At 29.0% G+C, this 12,500-nt stretch overlaps 1 protein-coding gene across 1 annotated transcript in view; it reads left to right on the forward strand.

The window, feature by feature from the left end:
* LOC137643513 (zwei Ig domain protein zig-8-like) overlaps positions 1 to 12,500 on the forward strand; it is a 46,973-nt gene that overhangs the window by 33,910 nt on the left and 563 nt on the right. The window contains exons 5-7 of the mRNA XM_068376272.1: positions 1,659 to 1,809; positions 7,079 to 7,227; positions 11,408 to 12,500. The exon at positions 11,408 to 12,500 is cut by the window's right edge and continues 563 nt beyond it. Of these exons, the coding sequence (XP_068232373.1) occupies positions 1,659 to 1,809; positions 7,079 to 7,227; positions 11,408 to 11,511 (404 nt within the window). The 3' untranslated portion in view covers positions 11,512 to 12,500. The remainder of the gene's footprint in view (positions 1 to 1,658; positions 1,810 to 7,078; positions 7,228 to 11,407) is intronic.

The following is a 12,500-nucleotide window of genomic DNA, read 5'->3' on the forward strand; positions in this document are numbered from 1 at the left end:
ATATATATATATATATATTATATATATATACATATATATACATATATATATATATATATATATACTGTATATACATATATATATATATATATATATACATATATATATATATATATATATGTTAACTTAAAATTTTACCATTGAATACTTTTACCTTAAAATAAATGTCCATTTTACTGAAACGATCCTTTGTATATGACATTTCCATAACGTTATTTTTAAAGAAACGAATTTATTATGCAAAATGAACCCCCAATGGTACATTATACATTCATGTTTTCATGATATTATTAAAGGTAATCCAAGCTTGATGGCTTTTTTTAAAACTTTAAATTTGTTCCCAGACCGATAAATCAGTCTTTGTAATTTGCATTGTATTCATAAAGGCCGGCGTGAAAATAGATTATCAGTGATCGGTTTTACGAGCAATTTCCCAGGCTGAGGCTCCAAAGTGTGACTATATTATATATTTTTTATTCCAAATTGCATGACAAAGATAATTTCGAAAACGGCTAAAAGAATATAGTATTGGGAATAGAAACTCCAAATGTAAATCCTAATCCTAAAAGGTGTGAAACACTGATCGTTGGAATTCAGCAAGTAGAATTAAACACATTGTTGAATTGAACTGGTAGCCTACGTAAATCATATACAGAAAAGTCCTAGAATCTGGCTGGAAATTGGAGTCATCTTTTTTTAAATTCATTTGTTAAGGCTTTGCAGTTACATTCCTCAACAAAACATCAGAGGAAGATGTTAAATAATGCAATATCATGTATATTTTCCACTAAAGCTAAATTACGCAATCGGTGTGGTATTTCATTTGTTTTTTGTTTCAAATAAAATCGATTCCTAAAAGGGAAAGTGATATTTGAGAAGCTGAACTACCCTATAAAATGGTATTATATTTATATCTTAAGACTCATACAATGATCTACCTACCTATCTATCTATCTATCTATCTATTCCATCTATCTATCTATCTATCTATCTACTTATCTATCTATCTCCCTATCTATCTATCTATCTAGGTGCCATGTCCTCGACATGGGCTGTCAATTGCCTCTACCTGGTCCCGTCTTTAGCTCTCTAGCTCTCAGTTACATTATCATTTACATCCTTCGGTAAGCTGACCAAAAACTGTTTCATTCGCTGGCCTCTTGCTCTTCTCCCCTCTATCTTTCTCGTAAGTTCGACCTTTCCTCTTCTTATTACATGTCTCAGAAATTCCATCTGCCTCCTCCTTATCATTTTTAGAAGTGATCTCTCCTTATTCACTCTTCCTAATACCTTCTAATTTATTACTCTCTCAGTTCATTGGATCTTTAACCTTCAATGAAATTCAATAATGAATATAAAAACGTTTAATTATTAACTACGCTGTTAAAAATTTGCCGTAAATAAAACTTTAAAATCCTTGAATAAATTTTACCAGGCATTGTCCATTTTAAAAACGGATATATTGACGTTAAGGAGTGATATTACGGTCACCAACCCGTGAAAGATAATAACAAAGTGGGGTAAAAATCAAGGTCGCCTTTATTTTACTGAAATATAGCTGAGAACAGTTTTTTTTTTTTTTTTTTTTTTTTTTAACGGAGAATTTCCGATTAAAATTACAGTCTTTTTTAAAATTGTATCTTAATGTTTTTTGACAGTTGGCGGTGCTGTCATAGCTGGTCCACCGGAAGTGTATGTAGAGACGGGTTCAAGATTGCTGCTGACCTGTTGGGTCATAGCTCCTCCGAAACCACCTGGTCCTATTACCTGGCTGCATGACCTGGTTCCCATCAAGACAGATGACTTACGGTATGTATTCAATCTTATGAGTAGTTTTTCTTTTAAGGATATATTCTTAGTAGGCTTATCAAGAGAGTATATATTAGTTATTCATTAGTATTTATCACGTTTAAGCTCTCTTTTATTAGCTCAACAGATCATCATTTTCATCATCTTCATCATCATCATCATCATCATCATCATCTCCTCCTACGCCTATTTGGTTTTTCTATTAAAGATACATACTTAGTCACCTCATTTAAAGAGTAGTATGTATCATTTATTCATTAGTATTTATCATGTTAAAGCTCTCTTTTTTTAAGATCAATATATCATCGGCATCATCATCTCCTCTTGTGCCTAGTTGGTTTTTTCTTTTAAGGATACATACTTTGTCACCTCATTTAAAGAGTAGTATGTATCATTTATTCATTAGTATTTGTCATGTTTATGCTCTCTTTTATTAGCTCAATAGATCATCATCATCATCATCATCATATCTTCCTGCACCTAGTTAGTTTTCCCCTTTAAGGATACATACTTAGTCACCTAATTTGAAGAGTAGTATGTATCATTTATTCATTAGTATTTATCATGTTTATGCTCTCTTTTATTAGATCAATATATTATCGGCATCATCATCTCCTCCTGCACCTAGTTAGTTTTCTCTTTTAAGGATGCATACTTAGTCAGTTAGTTTTTTCTTTTAAGGATACATACTTTGTCACCTCATTTAAAAAGTAGTATGTATTATATATTCATTAGTATTTATCATGTTTAAGCTCTCATTTATCAGCTCAATAGATCATCATCTTCTACTCCTGTGCCTAGTTAGTTTTTTCTTTTAAGGATACATACTTAGTCAGTTAGGTTTTTTCTTTTTAAAGATACATACTTTGTCACCTCATTTAAAGAGTAGTATGTATTATTTACTCTTCAGTATTTATCATGTTAAAGCTCTCTTTTATTAGCTCAATATATCATCATCATCATCATCATATCTTCCCACACCCATTGACGCAAAGGGCATCGGTTAGATTTCACCAGTCGTCTCTGTCTTGAGCTTTTTGTACCAACCGTGTGTCACACAATTGTACATAATTCCTTTTGCATATATTATGCTTGTATCTTCGCTCTTCCCTCGCACTAAACGAACATGAAAATTCATGTCTGCTGTTTCCTCTGTAACATTGTCTGTCTTGTTAACTTGTTATGTCCTGTTGCCTTGAGGTTTTGTATATAGAGGAGAGTGTTCTATAACAATATAACTCAGTTGATTGCATCCTGCCTTTGAGTTCACAACCCTCACTCGGCACCGTTACATTTTAATTCAATACTTCTCCATTCAACTGGAGAGCTAAACTCCACCGATAAGACCTAGATTACGCATGCGTATCTGATAATGTTAATCGGAGGTCTAATTTTATGTGAGTAATATCCATAGTCATACATTTGATATAATTCAAGTTAGATTGAAGTTCATATATATAACATGTATGATAATACACATCTAAATTTCTGAAATATTGTAGGTGAAATGGTTTGATGGAAATCATATCAGTGCTGGTAATAAATGTAGTGATAATAAATCAGGGTATACAGTATGCGTGTTTGAATGTCTATACAGGAAATATGTAACTATAATGATAGAATTTGATTTCACTCAATACTGTACAAATAAAAATTGTGAAACTAGTATTATCACACCGTTACAGATTTTGAGATTGAAGTTATATTATCATCATTGAATGATCATACTAAATATTGACGAGTTATAATGCAATGGAAAATATACCAACAACAACAACAACAACAAATGCTGCCGTTCATGTATATTCTTTCGTGTTCATGCCTGGGGTTTGGTCATGTAGATAAGTTAGTACTAAATGGATCTATTAGATACGATTGAACAGCCTTGATTATTGGAATATTGTTAAGCTATCAGTCTTCAAAGTATTTACAAGGATCACGTATATATGATATATATGTATATATATATATATATATATATATATATATATATATATATATATATATATATATACACACACATACATCCATATGTATATGCATATATATATATATAGCATACATATATATATATATATATACATATATATATATATATATATATATATATATATATATATATATGTATATATATATATATATATATATATATATATATATATACATAAGAATTAACGAATAATGAATATGAAATATCTTAAATTCAGTAAAATAAAAGTAATATATATATATATATATATATATATATATGTATGTATATGGATATATATATGTATATATATATATATATATATATATATATATATATATATATATATATATATATGTATTCATATATCATATATGTATAAATATATATTGTATATATATATATATATATATATATATATATATATATATATATATATATATATTCTGAAGGTAGACATGTTAGTCTTTTTAACATAAAAATAAACACATTTACTGCAAGTTTTAACTTCTGAAGTTACAACGGTTTAAACTGCCTGATTAGGATGATCATTCCACTATCTAGTCGCAGCTGGAATAAAACTTCCAGAACACTCTTTATTATTAAGACTTATGATGGTGAAGGCATGACTGTTACAATCAACTCTATAGTAGAATTAAGTAGAGGATGGTCCAGTGTTGGAAGATCTGAATGCAATAGTTGATCTGAATTGTGATAAATTCTTATTTAATATAAATAAAAAACTAACTGAACGGCAATGCAAGAAATTAATATCTACTTATTATTATTATTATTATTATTATTATTATTATTATTATTATTATTATTATTATTATTATTATTATTATTATTATTATTATTATTATTATTATTATTACAGCAGTACCAGCCGAACTCGGTTGAGTCCCTTGTCAGGGTGTGAGGAACGTAGAGAGAAGAGGTCCCCTTTTTTGTTTCATTTGTTTGAAGTCGGCTACCCCCCAAAATTGGGGGAAGTGCCTTGGTATATGTATGTATGTATTATTATTATTAGCTTAAGGAATAAGAAGATTAGCGTTAGTTTTTGTCGAAAAAAATAATGAAGATGAGTTTCAGCAACTAAAACCAGACAGGAGAACAATACTCGAAACAAAACAAAAAGAAAGAATTATAACATGTAGACTAAAGGTTCTTAGTTGTCCTCCACTGTTAAGAATTAGTGGTGCTGGAATAAATGTTGCCAGCCATTTACCTTTTCCAAAATGGATATATTGACGAAATAGAGTGATAGTAGCGTTAGCAACCTGTAATAGATAATAACAAAGTAGGGTACAATTACGGTCGCCTGTATTTTACTGAAACACGAATGAGAACAGTATATTTCTACAGAAAATTTGCGATTAACATAACTTTTTCTTTAAACAGTGTTGGTTATCAATATTTTGATACTCTTTTCATAGATTATAAAAATATGAGAAAGACTTCATTGGTTATCTAAAACATTCTGCAGTATTTCAATGATTAGCAACAGCGGTTCCACTAAATACTGGTGATTTTCTCAGAAAAAAAAAGAAAAAAAAAACAGAGCTGTGCCCAAGGCTATCTGGAAAGATCAAATAATGGAATTGTTATCGGATCCAGTCTGGAACTGGAAGATAGAGCGCTGTTAATCTTACTAAGAATATTGAATGCATAGTAATCTTGAGATGGCAAACATTATAAAGAATAAAATTATTTTAGTATTGGTTTTAAAAATATGTTTTATTTTATCTAACTGGAGATTTCTTCCCTTGTGTGGTTCCACATAAGCATAGATTTAGCTCTTACTATGTGTGGTTTAATTTTGTAAATATATTCTACATGAATTAGAAAAAAGAATCAACAGTTATTATAGAACGTATCCACTTGTATGGAAAATTGTATTTCTGAAAAAAAAAAAATAGTTCAATGCCAATGAAAAATTAAAAAGTTACCATTTGTTGAAGGTCATCCTGATGTTGTTTTTTTCACATTAAAAAGACACTAAAATGTAAAGAGATAAACCTTTTCTGTTATTTGACTTTTGGAACATTTAAAATAGGTTCCATGAAATATCCGTCATTGTTGGTAAGAAAAATGAATACGCAATCCGTTTACTTAAGCTCATTACACAAAATATCTCTTATTCGTAGAACGAAACGCGCAAGAAACCTCGTTAACATAACACTTTTTGTCATTAGGAATTTAAGATGGTCTACTTAAACAGAATATGAGGCAATAAAGTTAGTGTGTAATAGCGTACAAACACTAAAGATTTTTCTTAGCCTTCGCCTGGTGCCAAATGCCTAAATAAATTGTTCTTTTCAGCGTTGATTTAAATGAGGTTTTATCAAGGCTTGTTTCCTCCTTGTGATTATATTGCAATATCAAAGGGAAATTAGAGGAATCAATGTAATGACTTGTGAAAATATTTGGATTATTAGTTTATTTATGCGTGTGTGGTCTAGTTTACTAAATGTCTGGTTCCAAATACATAGCAAATTGTTCTTTTCAACGTTCATTTAAATGAGGTTTTATTAGGGCTTATTTCCTCCTTGTGAATATATTGCAATATCAAAATGAAATTAGACAAAACAATGTAATAACTTATAAAAAAAATGAATTATCAGTTTATTAGTGCATCTTAAGGAGGAAAACTGAGGTGTGAAAGTACATTGCTAAATGTTTGTGATCTATTTTACTAAATGTCTGGTGTCAAATACCTAAAAAAACTGTTCTTCACAACATTGACTTAAATAAGCTTTCATTGGGGCTTATTTCATCATTGTGATTATATTACAATATCAAAAGGGAATTAGACGAAACAATGTAATGACTTATGAAATAATTTGATGATTAGTTTATCAGTTCACCTTAACGAGGAAAGCTGTGGTATGAAAGTACTTTGCTAAATGCTTGTGATCTAGTTCATTAAAGGCTTTGAGGGAACTGCAAAATTTAAAACTAGTTCAACTCTACTCATAGAGTCAGAAATTGAGCTTTCAATGAAGGATATTTTACTATGAGTTACATTCATTCTCATTATCATCATCATCATCATCATCACCATCATCTCCTCCTACACCTTTTGACATAAATGGCCTCGGTTAGATTTCACCAGCCGTCTCTATCTTGAGCTTTTAAATCAATAATTCTCCATTCATCATCTCCTAATTTCACACTTCATAGTCCTCAGCCAAATAGGCCTGGGTCTTCCAGCTTTTCTAGTGCCTTGTGGAGTACCATTGAAAGTTGGGTGAACTAATCTCTCTCGTTCAGAATCCAAATATTACTTCATTGCAGAGGAGGTGTCAGTCTACACATTGCTCAGGAGGGAGCCAAAGCCAGTGCCAGGCTATCCCTCACTAGCGTGTCTCCTACAGATGCCGGTAATTACACGTGTCAACCAGAGGGACTTGACACTGCACAGGTATCGGTCTTCGTCCTGAAAGGTAAGGGTAACAGTGTCATTTAATTTCACTGGTGGATAATGGGCTCACCCACAATAATATGTAATGGTGTTATTAAAAGAGTGTCAGTTCTTGAACCTATTTTCTTTTCTACTCCGAAACGTTTTCATAATTCTCTTAAGGTGTTGTTTCTTAAGGGTTAAGTTAATCAATAAACCCCAAGAATATATGATGGTGTTTTTAGAAGACTTAAGTTCCTGATTTTTTTTTTTTTTTTGTGGGGGGGGGGACAAAACGTTTTCATAACTGTTTTAAGCCGTAGTTCATAAGGTTCAAGTTTATCAATAAACCATCTTAATATATCCTAAATTAATATATATATACAAGATACTTCAGTCTCCTAAACCAATTTTTTACCTAAGCGATTCTATAAATCTTAAAGCTGTTGCTGATAAGATTTGAGTTTATCAATAAACTATTTTAATATCTCCTTAGTTACACCAGAGCCTTGAAAATAGTGTTGAAAATAGTACGAAATATAGTCATGACATTTTATTGACTAGAGAAATTTCGTGCATAACAAAATTTTACGAGGTAGTTTCTCAAAGAAATATATATGGGGCCCGGTAAATTAACTTGCATAAGCCATGCTAAATACAATTTTTCCAATTATAAATGTAAAAGAATCTAAATTTAACCGTTGCATAGCAATTATTTGGATCTTTGTATGATATTTTGACATTTTAATAGATAATGATCATACAACGTAATTGCATCTATTCTTACAAGTACCACGTTTGTGATGATGTGTTAATAACCCAGTAGTTAAAATATTTCTACTAATTTTGTTAGCCTCAGTTTACATTACATTAGAATTATACAAACTGATTACTTTGTAAGTTCTGTACGACATAGAGGATATAATGTGATTATAGATATCTTAGATAACTATAAAATTACATATAATCATTATTTCGACCTCTATAAAAGTTTTAGCTTCAAATTTTTGTTTTGTGTAGTGTTGTACCTGAATAGATGGTAAACGCAAGAATTCTAAATTTTTATGATAAAAAAAAAAATCGTATTTCATATATAATACTTAGACAAGAACAGAACAAACCAAGGGGTATTTCTTATCTAAATACCTTGTTGAAACACTCCAGGAAGGTTAGTGATGATTACTAAAGATAAGATATGCTGATAACAGTACTAACACACCCCAGGGCTAGAAAACTAAGGAATCTACTGATATCAGTAACAACTGTGTAATCATAAAGTCCACGTGCATTAAGGCATAGTGGCTGAGGGTATTTTCAAAATAACCATGTAAAAGAGAAATATAATCTACTCTTTATAGATATATATGTCAGAGAAGATATTGTTTAAACGTTTGGCCTCTCCATCCTACAAATGATATTTATCGAACAAATAGCTAATTCATTACGTATATAACTATTCTAAAAAGGTTATATTTTATATTATTAGTATATGATATATATATATATATATATATATATAAAATATATATATAAACACACACACACATATATATATATATATATATATATATATATATATATATATATATATATATATGTATATATATATATATATATATATATATATATACACATATATATATATATATATATATATATATATATATATATATATATATATATATGTATGTATATATATATATATATATATATATATATATATATACTGTATATATATATATATATATATATATATATATATGCATTAATACAATTTCATGTACTAATTCTAAATAAAATATTTTCCCTGTAATGCTATTTTTTAAAAATCCCTCTAATATTTATAACATTCAAAAGTTTTATGAAATTTATATGACATTGAAAACAAATATATAATCATTTTTTTTTCATTATTATTCAGCCACTCAAAAAACGTTGTGTTGTCAATTTTGTTTTCATACGGATAACCTAACATTAATAATAATAATAATAATAATAATAATAATAATAATAATAATAATAATAATAATAATAATAATAATAACGATAATAATAATAATAATAATAATAATAATAATAATAATAATAATAATAATAATAATAGACTTTAGACTTTTTAGACTTTATTTATTCTTACATATAAACTACATATAAGAAGCCAATAAAGGAACTAAGTCCTGCTATGGCAAACATATTGGACAGAGCAAATACATTAAAATACAATAAATAATACATTAACAATAAAATCATTTTAAAATTCAATAAATAATATACTATGTACAATAAGCCAGTGAACTCTGTTTAAAGTAAATTAAAAATAAACCTTACTTCAATAATAGTTTTTCAATAATAGAAAAGGTTTACTTAAAGAAATAAAGAATCTGAGATATAAAACTTAAAGTAATAAAGAATCTGGAATATAAAACTTAAAGTAATAAAGAATCTGGAATATAAAACATCACTATCGTAAGTACAATCACCTAGTTAAAGTTTTTATACATAGCGATTATTGCAAACTCATTTACTAAAAATATAAGAAAATAGTATATAGAAATTATATCAAAGGAGACCTAATACTGGGAAACTACCATATGTTTATATTTCCTCTTCAAAGTTACAACAGCCTGAGGCTTTACAAGATCATGAGGTAGTTCGTTTAACAGCCTGCACGTCTGAAACAAAGAAGACTGCTTCTCCACCTCCACCCTAACTGGCGGGAGATTGATCCTCACTCCCCGAGTACCATACGAGTGTGAAGGCAACAGTGGGGCATAATACTCGCTGAAAATGTCGGACTTTCTATAATAAACATCGTGAATAAACTTCAAAAGGAAATATTTGTATACATCATCAAATTTCATTAAATTTAGCCTTTTGTACATGTCACTAGTTCTCATCAAAGGTACATTATTCTCGTCGTGCTTAACCTTTAGAATGTTCCTTAGTATTTTATTGAGAGAGGTTTTAATGTAATGGAGGTTTATCTTAGGAACACCACTCCAAATGATAACATTCTGTATTATTATAGGGTACACCAAGGAGTAATACATGGTCATAAGAGCCGACTGAGGCACAAGTGAGGAAAGTGGGTAAAAAACACCTTGAATTTTGCTTAATTTCCTAAAAACTTCAGCTGATTGCAGAGTAAAACTTAACTTATCATCAATAATAATAATAATAATTATAACTATTATGTTAATAATAATAATAATAATAATAATAATAATAATAATAATAATAATAATAATAATAATTTTAATGGTAATAATAATTACAATATTGTTAATAATAATAATAATAATAATGATAATAATAATAATAATAATAATAATAATAATAATAATAATAATAATAATAATAACTTTACCCATGTAAATATCCTGAAAATAATTTAAAAAATCCCAGAACTTATATACAATACTGAAGTTTGTTCTCCATCGACCTTTTAATATCCTCTTGTGACCATGAAGCCGTATGATAGAATTTACATAAAAGTTGCTTTTAGAGTTTTACTTAGTAAAACATTACGAGTCTCTTTTGGAAACATAAAGTTTTTTTTTCCTCGTAGTATTCAAGTTAGTTGTTTTTATAGGAAGGAATAATCATGTAAAAATATCCCTTTGCTTATGAATAGTTAAAAAATGTATTAGTTAGTAGTAGTTATCATTTCTAACATCAGTAATTCTATTGTTGTAGTTAGAAGTAGTTATCATTTAAAACATCGGTAATTCTACTGTTGAAGATATCTCTAATAATATTCAAACTTTTAATTTTTAAATCAACCGCTCATATTAACTGATTTTCCACAAATGTATTAGAATATTTCCTATAAGATCATAATATCAATATAATTTAGAAGATATATGTTGAAATTAGTTATTATTTTAGCATCACTGATTATAGTGTTGAAGGTATAGATGATAACATTCAACTTTTTAATTTTCAAATCAACTGCTAATATTAAAAGATTCTCCACAAAGGCATCAGAATATTTCCTTTAAGATCATGTATCAATAAAATTTAGAAAATATCGTTGAAATGTTATTATTTCAGCATCGATGATTATAGTTGTGAAAAGATCTCTAATAATATTCAACTTTTTAATTTCCAAATTAACTGCTAATATTAAATAATTTTCCACAAATATATAGGAATATTTTCGATAAGACCATGTATCAATTTAATTTAGATGTCATTGAAAGTCCTTGTCTCTCTATTTTCAGATGAACAGCCCAGGGCAATGCACCATGACACAGCCACCAGCTTAACCACAACCAAACTAATCGAACTAGCGATAGGCATTCTTCTCATACACACGCTCAGATGATACCACAGCAACCTCCTTTCGAAAGAGTTTTAGATATGTCATATCTACCATACTCTGCTTCATATTTATTAGCTTACTATGTTTCTGAAACCATTAGCAAGCACAAATGGAACTGGGCGGGGCACATTGCTAGGATGACAGACAACAGATGAACATCACGAACAACCTTCTGGACACCCCGAGGATACACAAGAAACCGAGGAAGACAAAAAACCCGCTGGCGAGATGACTTAGACCAACATAAGCAACACTGGCACAGAATATATTGGGATAGAAGTCTGTGGAGGAACCTGGGGAAGGCCTACATCCAACAAAGGACTTTTGAAGGCTGAAATGATGATGATGATGATGATGATGTTTCTGAACGCTTTTCATCGGAATTTGGTTAGATAGACTTATTCATTTTAAATTGGCTGGATAGGCTAATTCCTTTTATTGTGAAGATGAGACTGATGATATTCGTGAGTAATGGTATTAAGTTGAGACCCATATTTTTTCTAACTGGTGATATCTATAAATATGTAATTTATGACGAAGAAGAACACCAAGAGTTTTGCTTAAAGTTTTTGGTAAAGTTCTGTACTAAAGAGCTCTTTATTTTACCATTGTATATTTTATTTATCTGTTTCATAAGAGATGAGCTATGTCAAGCAGTAAACAGCCCCCATAAACACAGAAGTTTAAAGAATCTAATATGAACACGCAAAAATAGTCAGTTTTCTTCAACTATAAAGCAAATATCTATATAAAAAAGAGATCAACTTTTTTTTTTTCTGGCTGGGCTAGTAATTCTCTTTTTCCTATTATTCCTATGTCGTAATAGAGATCAACATATTTCTATAAAAAAAATACTGGAGGCTGAATATAATAGAAATGAAGTTGCTGTAATAACACTTAACTTATATCAATTTCACTTGAATGTATAAAGGCTCACTGCGCAATAGAACTCGCTAAAAGCAAATGTATAATTACTATATTCTTTTTACATA

Source organism: Palaemon carinicauda, chromosome 7 (genome assembly GCF_036898095.1).
Source record: "Palaemon carinicauda isolate YSFRI2023 chromosome 7, ASM3689809v2, whole genome shotgun sequence".
Taxonomy (NCBI): Eukaryota; Metazoa; Arthropoda; class Malacostraca; order Decapoda; family Palaemonidae; genus Palaemon; species Palaemon carinicauda.